We start from the raw sequence: 16405 nt of genomic DNA, 5'->3' as shown, positions 1-16405 counted from the left end.
TATCCAATATAATGCGGGCACTCAAGGCGGTCGCTGCTCGTTGCCGCCTCAGGCCGCCCGCCCACAATCAAGAAAGAAAGTCCTTTTCTGCCCCTCGACGGCCCATTCTCATTCCATTCTGAAGCCATTGTTTCTCCAGTTTGAGCCTGCGCACTGGTGCTACTTTGCACCCTCCTCTTTTAGTCGCGGCGCTTCTCTATCACCTCTCTCCTCGGTCACCCATTACACTCTGTACTCTCTACGCTATACACGATCCCGATCAGATTGTCCACCAGTTCCTGGCTACCCACTTTCTTAACGCTGGCACCCGGTTTCACGAAGCCAACCCACCACCATGTCTGACAAGCTCACCCGGTATGTTCTGAATGAGATCCATTATTAGAAGAGTTGCGCATTGCTAACGGTTTATTTTTCTTTCTAGTATTGCCATTGTCAACACTGACAAGGTTCGTCGAGTACCCCGCTAACCGCATCGCTTTCTCGTTCATTCAAGCCCGGCTGACACCTTGTCTTCTTGATCTACAGTGCAAACCGAAGGTATGGGATCCATTTGCCACCCGCGAACAGGTATCATAACTAATTCGTCCAGAAATGTCGTCAAGAGTGCAAGAAATCGTGCCCCGTCGTCCGTACCGGTAAACTCTGCATTGAAGTCGACAACACCTCCAAGATCGCATTTATCTCCGAGAGCCTGTGTATCGGTTGCGGTATCTGCCCCAAGAAGTGCCCCTTCGGCGCCATTCACATTATCAACTTGCCCACCAACCTGGAAAGTCAGGTCACCCACCGCTACTCGGCCAACAGCTTCAAGCTTCACCGACTTCCCATGCCCCGCCCCGGTCAGGTTCTTGGTCTCGTCGGAACAAACGGTATCGGAAAGAGTACCGCGTTGAAGATTCTTAGTGGAAAGCTCAAGCCCAACCTGGGACGTTACGACAACCCGCCCGACTGGGAGGAGATTCTGAAGTACTTCCGTGGTTCCGAGCTGCAGAGTAAGCACTCCTCAAATCTCACACAGGTGCGAATTGCGACAAATACTGATTGAATAAAAATCAGACTACTTCACCAAGGTTTTGGAGGATAATCTGAAGGCCGTCGTCAAGCCTCAGTATGTCGATCAGATCCCTCGTGCCGTCAAGGGTCCTGTCAAGCAGGTCAGGGATCTCATCTCGGCACGCGACCAATTGGGCAACCTGGAAGAGATTATGAAGGTTCTCGGTATGGAATTTCCCCTCGTGTGTGTTGCTTATTGTTCGAAATAGGCTGACAATTTTTTACAGAGCTCGGACCTGTTGCGGACCGTGAGATTGAGAAACTGTCTGGTGGTGAACTGCAACGTTTCGCTATTGGTCTGGTCTGTGTGCAGAAGGCTGATGTGTAAGTTGGGCTTGTCTACTTATCCATCCGTCGCAACTCTCGGTTACTAATATACCCTGCAGGTACATGTTTGACGAGCCTTCCTCTTATCTCGATGTCAAGCAGCGTCTGGCTGCGGCCCGTACTATCCGTGGCCTGCTCCGCCCTGACGACTACGTCATCGTTGTTGAGCACGATTTGTCTGTTCTCGATTACCTTTCTGACTTCATTTGCGTACTGTACGGTCGTCCCGCTGTTTATGGTGTTGTCACCCTGCCCTCGTCGGTCCGTGAGGGTATCAACATCTTCTTGGACGGTCACATTCCCACCGAGAACTTGCGATTCCGTGAGGATTCCCTCTCTTTCCGTCTCACCGAGGCCGGTGATGATTTCATTGTCGACAAGGACCGCGCTTTCGCCTACCCCGCCATGGAAAAGACCCAGGGTGACTTCCACCTCAGCATCGAGTCCGGAAACTTCACTGACTCCGAGATTCTCGTCATGATGGGTGAGAACGGTACCGGAAAGACTACCTTCTGTAAGATGCTGGCCGGTGCCATCCAGCCAGACGGTACCGCCAAGGTCCCCAAGATGAACATCAGCATGAAGCCCCAGAAGATTACTCCCAAGTTCCAGGGTACCGTGCGTCAGCTCTTCTTCAAGCGTATCAAGACCGCTTTCTTGTCTCCCCAGTTCCAGACCGATGTCTACAAGCCTCTCAAGATCGACGATTTCATCGACCAGGAAGTCCAGAACCTGTCTGGTGGTGAATTGCAACGTGTCGCCATTGTCCTGGCTCTTGGCATGCCCGCTGACTTGTACCTGATTGACGAGCCTTCCGCCTACCTTGACTCCGAGCAGCGTATTATCGCTGCCCGTGTCATCAAGCGTTTCATCATGCACACCAAGAAGACCGCTTTCATCGTCGAGCACGATTTCATCATGGCTACCTACCTGGCTGACCGTGTCATTGTCTTCGACGGACAGCCATCCGTTGATGCTCGTGCCAAGGCCCCTGAGTCCCTGGTCACCGGTTGCAACCGCTTCCTGCAGAGCCTGGACGTGACCTTCCGTCGTGACCCCAACAGCTACCGTCCTCGTATCAACAAGTACAACAGTCAGATGGACCAGGAGCAGAAGCTGGCGGGCAACTATTACTTCTTGGAGGAAGAGAACTGAAGAGGGCATTGTTCATGAGCATCACCGCCGTCGTCACAACAGTGATGGCCGCGATTTTGAACGGCGCAAGCGGCGCCGCGGCAACCGGGGGGGTTGGGTGGTTAATGGCGTTCCCTGGAGTTTCTCGGGACTCGGTGGCTCGGAGCAGTGGTATCCTTTTCCACAATGGCTTGCCTTTGGGCAAAGGGGATTGCCTTTCGGATGATAAGGTGGGCGACAACGATGGCGACAACGATGAGGGGAGTGATGTTGATGATGTCTACGGTGTTGATGAGGACTTCGGCTAGTAGGCTGTGGCTTTATTCACTTGCCTCCAGGCCAATACTCACTATCACTTTTCGAGACTCACGTCAATTATTTCATCCTATGCCCGTCGTTGTTATATGCCCAATCATCCCTCCTTACCTGCTACAATCCCCGGGGTTTCTTCGGCCAATGTCAATTTGCAAAATTTTCCGACAACGAGACATTTCCAAGTTTGTTGTCTGATCTTCTTCCACCGAAGGCCCTTTTCTTTCATTCGATGAACATATGGTCGAGGAATCTCTTCTCGGCATAATTTCGTACCGGAGTTTTGTTTTTTTTAATCGGGTATGGATGGTTTGGACTATCAAAAGCTTTCCCATGATTTCATGATTGGCATAGAGATGAAGCTTGTCTTGTTAGGACTGGCTGAAAATGTGATTTGACCTGGAGGAAGGTCATTGTTAAATAGCTATGGTTTTTTATTTTGCATCAGATGGACATCGTTTAGGTACATTCTAACTGTGAGACGATTTATTGGTATCCTGATTTAGATTTATCTCCAATATCTCCATTTTCCAACTCTTGTGTCTCCATGTATTTTCCCATCTCTCCCATGATCACCCCGTTAAGCCACTTCGGGACCTTTTCAGAAATACCACATTAAACCAAGTGGGAACGAATCATCTTCACGCAGGCCTCAAAGTCGTTCAATTTGACATATCCCCGCCATTGCCTCAAAGACCCAATATCGACTTTGTGTGGATCGGCCCCTCGCTTCAGCAAGAGGTTTACCATCGGTAGGTCACCGCGAGTAACCATTCGGGAGAGCAAAGTACCCCTGTCGTCATCATCTCTGCCCAGTATGACATCTATCTCTGCCCCCTGCTCAAGCAAAAAATTAACCATCTCCCCATTGGAATCGCTGCAGGCCATAGCAAGAGGTGTTTCCCCAAATTTGTCTGCAGTTTCAATATCTGCTCCTTCGCACAGGAGTACAGATGCGACACGTAAGCTATCATGCCTTATAGCCCAATGAATTGGATACTCCCCACGATTTCCTTTCACCCGAGTATCAACGCCTTCTTTAATCAATCGTTGGACGGCAGCTTCATCTCCTTGGCGGACAGCATTGTGAAATGCCGCTTGTCGAAACCACCTGTCAGCCTCGGCCTCTTTACCCTGGTGCTCGACTATGAGACGAATGATCTCATCGATTCCATGTATGGCCGCCCTGTCTAAAACTGTGTGGCCATCTTCATTCCGGATCTCAGGGTCAGCACCACGATCCAGAAGCAATTTGACGATTTCAATGCCCTTATCTGTAACATGGGACGAAAGAATGTGCAAAGCTGTCATGCCCGTGCCACATTTCTCATTGACATTTGCTCCGTGGTCCAAAGCAAACTCGATGACTTCTTTCACTTCATGACATGCCGCAAAGTGCAAAAGCGCCCATTTACTGTTGATAGGGCCCTGGACAGCCCTCGTGACGTCCGCTCCGTGCTCGACCAGAAGCTTGACCAGTTTGATATTAGAGTATGCATGATGCAGCGAGGTATATCCGTCCATTTCTCCCGTCATATTAGGATCGGCGCCATTTTCTAGGAGCAGTTTCATGATATCGAGCCGATTTGCTTCTGTCGCCACCGAAAGTGCTGTGTCACCCCGGCTATTTCGCTCGCTCAGGTCAAATCCGCTAGATATGACACCTTGCACTGCTTCTATAAAGCCCCAACCGCATGCTGTAAAAATCGGAGACTTTGAAGAACTGAGGCTGGCCTGTATGATCAATTCGAATCTACGTCGCTCCTCCCAAATTTCAGTTTCGAGCAGTAACTTTGGCCAGGTGTCCAGGCACATCAGAAAGCTTTGGCTGGGCGGATCAGCTACCAGGAGCCCGTTGAGAAGCTTGTGGAGCAGGGGATCCCTTTTTTCTTGCCCTAGCATCCAGTTGCAATGCCAGGGCCAGTACAAAAGCGCATAATCGAGCAAATCGTCCCGTTTGCCGTTTCCCGCGTCGTTGGGAGTACTACTTGTAGTGGTACTGCGAGCATTCAGATAGACGAGAGTGGTCTTCGCTACCTGTATATTCGCGTTGATCTTGGTGTAATGCAGCTTCGTGTCGTTCATCAGGTACTCTCTAACCGACAAGTGCGCGAATTGAACCATGTGGTTGTGGTCGACGATGATGAAGTTACTGCATATGTCAAGGATGTAATCAGCAGTAACCTGTTCATCAACATTGCCCTCGCAGTCGTAGTAAGAAACCGCCTTAACCATCATGTTGATTTCCAGTGGTCTCTCACAGCACATCACCCATTTCAATGCTCGCTCTGCAACCTGTCGATCTTCAGGCTCTGGGGTGTTGATGTCGTAGATGTCATCATAGACATCAGCCAAGACTGGAATTCCAACTTCCTTATCAAGTTTGTCCAATTTTCTTTTGAAAGCATCCCGGCGCCTGGTAGGAGACTTTGTATTGAAAAAGATATTCAATTGCAGCTCTACCCATCGGAACCTATTCCCTTTCCGTTAGCCAAGACACAGCTACTAGTAGATACCTCTAGAGGAAGAATACTCTTGCCCCAGTACTTACATTCCTTGAGCTCGATCGCTCAGTACTCTCGTCATCTTATCCTTAAGATCAAGCGCATTGCACTGTTGAAGACGCCGCAGATTCCGTTCCATCTCCGTAGCTATAAAGAATTCAATATCCTCCTTGCCGTCCTGTCCAACCTCGATTGTAGCGCTCTCTGGAAAGAACTGATGGACAGGAACATTCATCCGGCTTGAAAGAAGAAATTTGACCCTCCCCGAGCATGCAGTTGATATTTCCACCAGATATGACAAGAGCTCAAAAAAGTCTGAACATTCATCCAAAGCGTCGATGATGATTGTGACCTGCTGGTAGCCGGCTATTAACTGATATATCGACTGCAGACATTCAATGGCCGATAGCCCCTTCGTTCCAACGGCCGGGTTTTGCTGTGCTTCTACATATTTCGCTTTGACAGACGGTGTAATCGAAGAATTGCTTGCTGACCAGGCTAATTGTCTGAGAAGACTTTGCAGTACGGCCTTTGGGCTGTTCGCGTCTCCTGTTCCTTGCTTTTTCGAGCAGTAGAAGTACAATATACGGCTAGTTTCCAGGATTGGGCCTTTGAGTAAATTTTCGATGGTGAGGCAGCTGTAAAATTATCATTAATAAATCAAAAAAAGGGTTCATAAAATAGGTGACTTTACTTACACAAGAGAACTCTTGCCTGTACCGACTGAATATTCCCAACGAATGCGACTTAGCGACTTGACATAGCCGAGGAAACAGGGCTCACTTACCAGGACCGCGCAGCCAGAGCGTTGAGACATTTTCATTCTCAATACTACTCCAAGACTGAAACTCCGGGCAAGAGAACAGCCATCTACCCGAATTTGCATACTCGCTGTTCAGTCTTCCGTGTTCTAGAATACGTGTGTGGTCATCGTTCGGGGATGAGGGTGAGATCCAGTTGAGAATGGCTATATTCTCTGCTAGCATGTTAGATTCGATGCAGTCGTAGACTATTGGTCTTCACATACCATGTTGTTGAGCCTGACTTATGAGAACTTGGTTTTGTTCGTATACCTGGCTCAATTGAGTCGATACAGTTTCCATCAGCTGATCCTGCTCCTCTAGGATCTGCTTGAGTTCACGATGTTGAACAGTTTTATCTATGAATTGTCAGTCACATGATTCATTCGGGCAGTAGTGAGTTAGATGGAAATAAATACCTTCAGAGTCAAAAATCTGAGTGAACTTTCTACACTCCGCATCCACCTTTGATATATCTTCCAACAGTCCACTCCAATCATCAAGTTTCGGAATAGCTCTGATGTATTGCGCTGGAAATGAGGAATATTATTAGAAGGAAATAATCCTCAACCGTCTCATAGTCCACTCACTTATAGTATGTCTTTGACAATGGGCGATAATCGCAACCTGATACTCCAGGATTTTAGCATAAAGATTAACAACTTGGGTCCTGAAATCTTTGCTTAAAGTCGTCATTGCTTGATGCATCTGTCTCTGTTCAATATAGATCTCCTCAACTCTCGCATAGCGTGTGATAATAGGGGATATCTGAGCGAGTCCCTCAATTGCAGCAGCGTTTTGCTCCGATCCTCCCAAAAAGATCTGTTGTAAATTAGACCATGATTCCCTTGGATCAGCACTCCAACTTCTGATACCTAGGTAGTACCTACCTGTAAAATCAGATTCACACCCGACCAAGCAACCCCAACATGCGAAGGCTCAATTTCCGCCAAAGCCTTCCCCATATCCCGAAAAACAACCACGGCCTTGAGAATCCCGTCCATGGCCTTCCGCACCTTCGCCTTTTCGCCTTCGTCTCGATGTCTCCAGCGACCCGGTAGACCTCGCTCTTCTAGTCGGCTTTGATTGGCTTGGATGGATTTGGCTATCTGGCTCGACATGTCTGACCGAGAGAGTGGTTGTTTCTGCGTCGCCAATACCCTTTCTAGCTGTTGATGGATATCGGGGGTTTCGGCACGTAGCTTCTCAGATGCTTCCTGCCAGCAAGATTTCTCAGGCTCGCAGCCGGCATCTTCGCAGAGGGACTTTTGGTCGGCCATCGTGAAGGCGTGCGATATAGCGTTCAATGTGGAAGGTACTTCCAGTATGAAATAAGATAGATGCCCAGTTCTTGAAACTTGAAGCTGAGGGTTTCCAACGAGGCGGAAAGAAGTAGATATAAAACAAAAGCTTTTGGCTTTCTATTTTAAGCACTGAGGCTGTTTTAAGCGCCTTCGAGTCAAGGCTGACGAAAAATCCCAAAGGTGGCTATGTACAACTTCAATCGTCAGCCCCCACCTGACGTTCTGCTGTGCCCCTCTATTAGCGCGGACTTGAAGAGTCTGATTGGAGCGGTCGTTTTTTGTGCTTATACTAGAAGATATGTTGTAATTATTTAGTAGTTGGTGCTGGTTTAAACACATTCATGATTACTATCACGTCCAGATTCCAAGGTTAGCTTCTTTTTTCTGGTCTGGCCTTCAACCTGTTGACCCGGGAACTTGAAGGTATTCAGGCTCGGGATCGATCGGTATAGACATCTACCCATATGCATACAAATACAAAGAAGATCTCTCTGGAAATTTCGATTAGTGCCTAGAGGCAATCTTTGTAACCTTAAAATTAATAACAAGAAGGTACTGACAATAGAGAAGTATTTCTCATCTCCTATCCTCTAATCCTCCTCGATCTCCCCTTCCTCGCTGCCAGAATGAACAGCCTTTTCCTTCTTGATATCTTCCTCAGGAATGGCAGATTGCTCACGTCGCTCCGTCCGACCCTTACTACGATCCCTCTCACGACTATCACGACGATAACGCTTCACGGAGCGACTGGCAACACTCTCCGAATCACTCTCCCGTCTACGCCGGACACTACCCGTGCTGCGGCTTTCACCACCACCGTAGTCAAGCTCATCACGTCCGCCGCGTGGGTCACCGCGAGTGCGGTAGAGACGTTCACGCTCGCTTTCACGACGATCACCATCGCGTCGAGGGGGACGGCCAAACTCACGATCGCGCTCACGGTCATCATCACGGTCACGGTAGCGATCACCGCGCTCGCGATCATCACGGCGATCTCGGGATGGAGAGAATCCACTGACCTTGCGGTAAGAACGTTCCCGGTCTGCCTGGGCCTTGCGGCGTTCTGCTTCGTAGACGTCCAATTCAGGGGTGCGACTAGCACGGCTTCCCCCGCGTCGCTCGCCGCGGCCGCTGCGATAATCGCGGTCACCACGGTCACCGTCACGGCGGGAGCGATCTCTATCTCTCATTTCGCGGTCTCGGTCGGTATCTTCGTCTCTCTCCTTAAGACGGCGGATATACTTCTCAAATGCGGACTCTCGAAGCTCGTCTGATTCGAGAGCTTTGTATTCTTCATACTTCTCGAGGCGAGGCTTGGTCTCTTCCCAGGTATCGGAGACACGCACAGGAGGTTCGAGGCGCTTTATGCGAGAACGCAGGGCATCGACAGCCCGGCGCTGATGACGATCGGCAGCGTGCTTTTCATCCTCGTCGCGGCGAATTGCTTTCTCCTGGATACGCTGGAAAATGAGCTGCAGAATATCCGCATCAATCTTCGAAGTGCGGCGGTCAGCAGTCATAATTGCACTGAAGTCCTCATACGGGGTACTGGAAGTAACTTCAAAGCGTTTGTCCTACAGGACTGATTAGCAGGTTGTCGTTATCGTGGCATATTTGGAGGGCCGTGAACTTACGTCAAGGACATCGAGAACATCGTTGCGGGGGCCCCGGAGCGAGCGTTCCTCCTCCTCGAGCATATCCCAGAAAAGGTCCAGGGGGGTCGATCCAGCTTGGCCAAGAATGCCCTGGTATCTAGCATCATCTTGGAAAAGAGGGCGGATATCCATCCACTTACTACCAGCCTTGATCTTGCCCTGAGATCGAACCTCCTTCAGAAGCTCCAAGTACTTCTCTCGGTTCCGACGTTCCTTTCTGGCGCGGATCGCTTTCTGCTGTTGACGCGCATCATTGAATTCTCGCTCGAGGGTCTTGATGTGGTTTTCAAACGCAGTCAAAATGTCATACTTGCTGAGGGTCTTGAACTTATCATCGGCCTGAACCTTTTCGTTGGACTCGATGACAGCTTGGGCTTCAGCCCAGCGAGTGTATGGCTCAAGGTTCAAAGATCCAAGAATACCGGCCAACTCACTCATGGCTTCCTTGCGTGCCGTGGCTTCCTGCTCCATGTGAGTCTTCTTGAGTTCGACAACATACTCCTCAAAGAGCTGGCGTCTTTCGTTCTCTTCATTGGTGGCCCGGAACGTAGTCTCTCCTTCGATAATGGGACGAATGGTCTTCCAACGACTGTAGTGCTTGATTTCAGGATGCCGCTTCAGCATGGTATTGAAATCTGCGCGCAGCTTAGCGAATCTCTCTTTCGCCCTGTCCTTCTCCTGCATGCGAACCTCGACCGCGTATTTCTCAAAGGCGGCCTTGCGGTCACGGGGATCCTTGAGCGAGCGGTATTGCGGATCTTTGATCACCACACGCATGGTCTGCTCCCAGGTCCAATCGGGCTGCACATTGTGTCGTTTGAGCATTTTCATAAAAGCGCTCTCGGCCTCTTCGACGGAACCATAGTCGGGCTCGGACTGAGTTACCAATGCCGGTGCAGCTACCATCCCGTTCGACTCGTAAGACCCATATCCTCCACGGCGGTCATTATATCCTCGGTCGTAATCGTCGCGATCGCGGTCACGGTGGTCTCGATCACGGTCACGATCACGGTAGTCACGGTCACGTTCGCGCTCGCGCTCCCGGTGCGGAGCTTGCGGGTAGGAGCTACCTCCCCCTGCGACAAAAGAAGTTGGACTGCAATGGTATTAGTAAATATCATAATGATCTCGGCGAGATAGTAGACATACGCAGCTGGGGGGGGCTGGAGCGGCCTGGGCCTGTTCCAGCGCGTCCTTGTAGACATCGGGCATTTCCCAGGTGCTTTGCTTGGTCTCCGTATTGGACCAATACTTGCGACCTCCCTCCGCGGCATACTCCTTCCATGGTTGATTCGCCAGAGCACGCTATTGAGAAAATAAGGCATTAGTCAAAGTTCACAGAAGGTGGACGTTGGGATCGCAAACCTCGACGGGAGTCATCAGCTCAGCTGGCTTTTGCCATTGAGTGGCTTTAGTCTGCACATTGTAGTAATATGCGCGACCCTCCGCATTGCGCGCCTCCTGCCAGATTGGAGGATTCATGATTGATGGCTGAGGATAGAAAAAGAGAGCAGGAGAGAGCAAGCAAAGAAGGCCGCAACTTAGCGCGGCAGTTCGTGGTCAGATAATATTGACACATGACTGATTCACCGCCCTTGGATTCGGAAATACGGATGTCCTTCCACCTTACTCCACACCTGTTTCCATCCAACCATTTCGTTCAGTTTTATCACATAGTTCAGTTGATTGTTCCCTTCTCCTAGTCCTCGAGCACCCTGAACAAAGTAAGTTCGATGAGTGACTCCCCCGCCAAAACCCCCGCTAAATCCCCCGCTAAATCTATCGACACCCCCGCCGAATCTCCTGTTCAAAGTTCTGATATTCGCAAAGTGAGATCCTCCCTGATCCACTTAACAAATCATCTTTCTAGCATAAATATCTCCTTGATAGTTTCCTGTTCCTCCAAGGTGGACAGACGATCCTGAAATGGGATTGGGTTGGGAGTATCCTGAAGGAAGAGGCTCAGAAGTCGCACGCGCCATCGGTCTTGGCCCAGGACGACCAATTTACAGGATGAAGATTTCCAGACACAGATCTTTGAGTCTGGGGGGTAAGTTCTACATGTGGGGAATGATGAATTCTGACATGTACGAGTTTTACTGTCAGGGTCTGGGTGAGATCTACGATGCTCTACATGATAGCGGACTGCGAAAACTGAAGCACTTCCTCCTGGGGGAGGTTGGCTTCCTTTCCCGTTAGGGTCAATTTAGAATAGCTACTTTACCAAATTAAATGACTGCTGCGCTCCCCTTTTCGATATATACCTAGGTAGTACTACTTGATCAAGTTCAAGTTGAGAATTCGGGGGCCTGAGGCACATTATCAATCATTGTTGCCATACTTCAACTTCTTCTGCTCTTTCCCTAATCACCAAGGTAGGTGAATAGTACTTTCCCTAGAGCAATGTTATGATCTACTACTAGTATTCCTGCTGCTAGATCTTCGTATGTTCTACTCTCTTCGCGTATTTCATCCTCATCACCACCTATCCCAACCACACAACTACGATGAGTACGAAATACTACGTAAGTAGAGGAATTCTCTATCTTGGGTATTAGCTAATATAAATACAGTTCTGTCTCATCCACGGAGATAATGTCACCCATGAGAAAGGACATCAAGCCTGGTAACGTATACTGAGCCCGGAATGGGGAAAGACTCGTACGAGTACATGACCTTTTATGGTGCTTCCCATGGGATTCGCCGTGAAGGAGTTACTACAGTGCAGTTCAACCTGGAGTACCAAGAAACACGGACCAACATCATGAAGTTCCTGATAGACACTCTGTATTTTGAGGATGTCCCGCTTGCGGGACTGTTCAATATGATCGGCACTGGCATGTTTCTCTCCATCAAGGAGGCACCTGTTTGGGCGACAACCGGCACTTTCTATATCCCACCCTTTGGGGTGTATGGAAAGTGGTGTCGGGTATTCTATCAACCGAAACCGGCGATGGTGCCAGCGTATGTCAGTAAAGGAGCTGGTCAATGGGAGGAGATTGTACAAGGGAGCCGATGGGCTCTCATCGATGACCAACATATGCGCAGGGCAGGGTGGTCAAGGCACCTGGGCATGATTCTCTCTAAGAGATCGGGAGGAAGTAGTCAGGTCTAGTTCGGAAATTGTGCAGAAACAATCCCATTCGTGAGGATGTTAAGGTACGTCTTTTCATATCCTCTCTTGGTTTATGATAAGACTTGAAGCTAACAACAGGGACCGCAAGGATGCTGGCTCCGTACATGGAGTTGTACTCATCAAAGTGCCAAGAGAAGTCGGCAGTTTTGAAGTTGAGGAAAAGAACATTGAGAGCCGGATGCATTGAATTAATCCGGATGTACGGTGGGAACTTGCAGGTCCAGAACTTCGCAAGCGAGTGACGGCCGCGCTACTACTGTCCTATCCAGTATTATATCCAGTGGACCAGTACTGAGTATCGTATCCAGTATCATATCCAGTAATTTCTCAGTATCCTATCCAGTACCCTAAACAACCTTAGTTTGGTCAAGCAGGGCTGATATACTCCGATGATGCCCAGGTGTTTACATCCTAGGATGTTTGCATTTGTTTGCACCCGCCTTATCGCATTCGAGATTGGCCCTACCCTCCTAGTGCTCTACTCCTTATTCTCCTCACGCATATCTCTCGCGGCGCACAAGAATTGTCGTAATGCCTGGTTTGGAAATTCCCGGCGAGTTTCTCCGGCATGCAGTTCTTGACACCGTCGTGCCTTATGCGCCGACTGTCGATATTGAAGGTTCCTTGACCGCGGCTCTAGAAGACGGAGCCGATGACCTCCCCTCCGTGCTGGCTTCGATTTCTCAGCGGCCACTCTTATTTTTCGGTATGCCAGCGTCTCTACCTATGGATGTACCTTTGCATATACCTATCTATATTATGGTAGTTCTCGGCTAACATCAAGCTCCATAGACGAGTTTCTGCCCGTCCGCATCGTCCTTCGACTCTCCGACTGCACGGAGACAACCCTCAAACATTACCTCCCCCGCCTCGAAGTCAAAATCGATGTCTATGCCGTGGACCCAGCAGAGAATGTCGCAGAGAATCCCACTCCTACCCGTGAATTGATCTTCTCAGACCTGGTGAACACCGAAGAAGAACCACTAGTTGTGTTCAACGAATTTGAAGGCGAGGATGGGATAGGAAATCATGTATATCTGATATGGACTACTGAAACTGTCCTCAGTGAGTTTGCACTGACCGCATTGTCCCAATTAGCTACAAAGACGCAACTAACTATCTCAAAGAGCGCCCCCGCAACCGAATCCAGAATCCATCGCTTTTGTTTATGGCCTCCGCATGTCTAAATCCCGCCGACGCCGTACGACAAGAAGACCCGGAAGATGATTACCTCCCTCCACTTGTACCCGCATCGACGAATATGCTACAGCCTTTAGCTGGTGATAAATCGCTTACACACAGAGAGCCCTTTCTCCCCGCCTCGCGACTGTTGCGCGTGGTTCCCACTACCTCCATCGAGGACCCTATATACAACATCCAGCAACAGCATGGCCAACCTTTCCGCGTCGTCCCCGCCGCAAGCGCTAGAATTCGCTACTCCCGTCTCAATAACTATACCGGCCTCCCTACCACTATTGCCAGTCTGGATTTCGAGATCACGCCTTACGTGAACAGTGAAGTGATATTCGACAAGGCAGAGCTTCAGCTATCAGAAGGAACACTCGAATCCCTTTCCGATACCCCGGGCCTATCTCTCCCTCTCACCTGCCGCCCTAGAGACGACGTGACCTTGGTGTATAAGCTGACCCCCGAATACGGCCCCGAGACCAATGGCTCCTCCACAGTCATGCTGAGCATACTGGATATAGCCCTCGAAGCAGTGATTCAGTTGTCGGATGAGTGCAAACCTAGGATTTCAATGCGATGGACGACCAATGTTGACTTCTCCGTGGCTTTGAACCCTACTTATGGGGGACCTAGTACAGCGCTACAAAGAAACAATCGCCCGACAAGTTTATCCATGCCTCCAGGCTCGAGTCAGCCATCAACAGCGACGGCGGCAGTGAACCGTAGCTCTCTGCGCGAGCGAGCTTACTCGGTTACCGATATTGGAGTGACGATTTCCTTCTCGGGGCCCGTTAGCGTCGAAGTTGGGGCACCGTTTACTTGGAATGTTTTCATTGTCAACCGCTCCAATGTACCTCGGAAGTTCGCATTGATTGCGATTCCGCGACGGAAGCGTCTGGACCCACGAGGGCATACGGCGCGACCGTCCTCTGCATCTATCTCCAGTCGGAAGGAGGATGGAGTGGCAGAGGCTGTGACAGACGACAATATCGTACATGCCATGCAAAAGAGCGTGGCTGGTCAAGAGGCGGAGCTGATCAGTCTGAGTACTGACATTCGTGTTGGGTAAGTGACCTTTTTTTACCATGTCGTGAGTAGAACTGACCATCGATAGTCCCCTCTTGCCTGGAACTTGCCATGCTACGGAGATTAAGCTACTACCACTGGCCACTGGGCCCCTTCACCTGGAGGCGGTACGCCTAGTGGATGTAAATACGAACGAAACGACCGATATCCGCGACCTACCGGACATTCTGGCCGAAGATCAGCCGCGAGTATCATGATGTACATATAGTGGATGAGAAGGGTGCCCAGGTGGGCTTTGTATTCTACCGTGACAGTGGACAAATCAATCAACGAAGATAATGAATAAGCCAGCGCTTAGAAAAGTAAAACAGACATCAAACCAGCCCTGGAGAGTAGTACAGATGTAAACCGATGTAAACCTTGGGATATAAAAATAGTACAGACTCCACTCCTCAAGGCTGAGACTGACCGCCCCCAATTTAGTCAAAGCGGAGTCGGCGTCGCATCATCCACTCTGCAATTCGGATCTGATCTGGGGTATTTCTCTGGAGTCATCATCTCTCCTCGCTGATCTTGTTCAACCCAGGGGTATTCGGACCGGAGAGCCAGAATCAACCAGTGGCCAACTTCTGTCCCTCCCCAGCCCTCTTACCAACAGTTTGCGTCATACTGGCGCGCAGCAACCAGCTCCCACCCGAAACTTTCGCCTCAATCCCCCAGGTCAACGGCCAACCCACTTTTCCACCATGATTGCCGCCACAAAGCGCAAAGTCCTTGATGGACTCAACAGGAGATACATCTACGGTCGCGTGGTATGCGTTCCCTCCTCTGCTCTGCTCTGCTGCCACCCTCTACCTACCTAGGTAGGCACCCTAGATAATCCCGCTCTAACCCGGTGTGCCTGTCTATTCTAGCCCCTTCTGCACACTATCATATTCCTCATCGAGATGGCGGTAGCTACGCGGATCGCCGCCAAATTCAATACCTACTATGCCGAAAAGCCCGGTATGACTTGGCCCTTTGCCCTTTGCCCTGTTCTCTTTCCCGGCGGGCTGTCCGCTAATATGTCTGCCTTGATAGTGCTCACGACCATGGTCACCAACGCGGTACGTCGCCAACCCATACCTTTTCCCGGGATTCCATGTTCTCTCAAATAAATCCGTTTCAATAAACCGCTTATCCCGAACTCATGACTGACGATATTCTTCATTGATATTTAGGTCTTGGGTGGAGTCGCCGATACCGTGGCCCAACTGATAACAGCCTTCCAATCCCGCTCGCAACAAAGATCCGAAGGGGAGACGGCCTGATCTCTATAGAATTCGAAGACTTTGATAAAGAGAAGCCTCCAGCGATGGGGGAACTGGGATATGCACACCGCTCGCCTTCGCCATTCGACTTCGAGCGTCTAACCCGCTTCATGGCGTATGGTTTCTTCATGGCTCCGATTCAGTTCCAGTGGTTTGGGTTCTTGTCCAGGGCTTTCCCTTTGACGAAGAAGAATCCGACGGCGCCGGTGTTTAAGCGTGTTGCGTTTGATCAGTTCATCTTTGCTCCATTTGGTATGTGGATTGGTCCTTCTTGCGTTTGCAAGTCTTTGCCAACTTTAAGCTTGGTGCTGTGCTGACATGGTGGTATCGTATAGGTCTGGCGTGCTTCTTCACTTACATGACGATTGCTGAGGGAGGTGGAAAGCGGGCGTTGACGCAAAAGTTCCGAGACGTTTACTTGCCGACTTTGAAGGCCAACTTTGTGCTGTGGCCGGCGGTGCAGATCCTCAACTTCCGGGTTATTCCTATCCAGTTCCAGATTGTAAGTTTCTCTTCTGCTCTTCCGGAACTCTTTGTGTCTCTCTTATATAGAGCCAGTACTGATCGTCGACAGCCATTTGTCTCATGCATTGGTATTGCGTGGACCGCATATCTCTCGCTCACCAACTCCTCCGAGGAGTCTTGAATCACTTCGT

The 16405-nt window shown here is 50.0% G+C and overlaps 8 protein-coding genes across 8 annotated transcripts; 6 read left to right on the top strand and 2 right to left on the bottom strand.

The window, feature by feature from the left end:
• Positions 1-334: 334 nt before the first annotated feature.
• N7533_010901 (ATP-binding cassette domain-containing protein) lies at positions 335-2535 on the top strand (the record flags this gene model as incomplete). Its single annotated transcript, XM_057107551.1, has 6 exons — positions 335-354; positions 422-446; positions 590-992; positions 1057-1218; positions 1281-1377; positions 1440-2535. The coding sequence occupies 6 exons, from the start codon at positions 335-337 to the stop codon at positions 2533-2535; spliced, it is 1803 nt and encodes a 600-aa protein (XP_056954929.1).
• A 44-nt stretch (positions 2536-2579) lies between these two features.
• Positions 2580-2822, top strand: N7533_010900 (uncharacterized protein; the record flags this gene model as incomplete). Its single annotated transcript, XM_057107550.1, has 1 exon — positions 2580-2822. The coding sequence occupies one exon, from the start codon at positions 2580-2582 to the stop codon at positions 2820-2822; it is 243 nt and encodes an 80-aa protein (XP_056954928.1).
• Positions 2823-3441: 619 nt separating this feature from the next.
• On the bottom strand, positions 3442-7410 carry N7533_010899 (uncharacterized protein; the record flags this gene model as incomplete). The annotated part of the gene is made up of 8 exons (XM_057107549.1): positions 3442-5299; positions 5378-5968; positions 6029-6053; positions 6118-6306; positions 6358-6489; positions 6550-6660; positions 6721-6952; positions 7021-7410. 8 exons carry the CDS (start codon positions 7408-7410, stop codon positions 3442-3444), a joined length of 3528 nt encoding a protein of 1175 aa, XP_056954927.1.
• A 614-nt stretch (positions 7411-8024) lies between these two features.
• N7533_010898 (snoRNA-splicing protein PRP40) lies at positions 8025-10571 on the bottom strand (the record flags this gene model as incomplete). Its single annotated transcript, XM_057107548.1, has 4 exons — positions 8025-9008; positions 9069-10165; positions 10235-10394; positions 10455-10571. 4 exons carry the CDS (start codon positions 10569-10571, stop codon positions 8025-8027), a joined length of 2358 nt encoding a protein of 785 aa, XP_056954926.1.
• Positions 10572-10576: 5 nt separating this feature from the next.
• N7533_010897 (uncharacterized protein) lies at positions 10577-11106 on the top strand (the record flags this gene model as incomplete). The annotated part of the gene is made up of 3 exons (XM_057107547.1): positions 10577-10648; positions 10793-10813; positions 10960-11106. 3 exons carry the CDS (start codon positions 10577-10579, stop codon positions 11104-11106), a joined length of 240 nt encoding a protein of 79 aa, XP_056954925.1.
• A 630-nt stretch (positions 11107-11736) lies between these two features.
• On the top strand, positions 11737-12204 carry N7533_010896 (uncharacterized protein; the record flags this gene model as incomplete). Its single annotated transcript, XM_057107546.1, has 1 exon — positions 11737-12204. The coding sequence occupies one exon, from the start codon at positions 11737-11739 to the stop codon at positions 12202-12204; it is 468 nt and encodes a 155-aa protein (XP_056954924.1).
• Positions 12205-12756: 552 nt separating this feature from the next.
• On the top strand, positions 12757-14696 carry N7533_010895 (TRAPP trafficking subunit Trs65 domain-containing protein; the record flags this gene model as incomplete). Its single annotated transcript, XM_057107545.1, has 4 exons — positions 12757-12931; positions 13018-13290; positions 13353-14478; positions 14528-14696. The coding sequence occupies 4 exons, from the start codon at positions 12757-12759 to the stop codon at positions 14694-14696; spliced, it is 1743 nt and encodes a 580-aa protein (XP_056954923.1).
• A 489-nt stretch (positions 14697-15185) lies between these two features.
• On the top strand, positions 15186-16395 carry N7533_010894 (Mpv17/PMP22 family protein; the record flags this gene model as incomplete). The annotated part of the gene is made up of 5 exons (XM_057107544.1): positions 15186-15251; positions 15354-15549; positions 15660-16001; positions 16085-16251; positions 16324-16395. 5 exons carry the CDS (start codon positions 15186-15188, stop codon positions 16393-16395), a joined length of 843 nt encoding a protein of 280 aa, XP_056954922.1.
• Between the last annotated feature and the right edge of the window lie 10 nt (positions 16396-16405).

Source organism: Penicillium manginii, assembly GCF_028828005.1.
Source record: "Penicillium manginii strain IBT 31320 chromosome Unknown utg000008l:1.0-3226943.0:1.0-3228205.0, whole genome shotgun sequence".
In the NCBI taxonomy this organism is placed as follows: Eukaryota; Fungi; Ascomycota; class Eurotiomycetes; order Eurotiales; family Aspergillaceae; genus Penicillium; species Penicillium manginii.
Note: the sequence above shows the minus strand (reverse complement) of the source record. Positions and strands in the feature narration are given on the sequence as shown.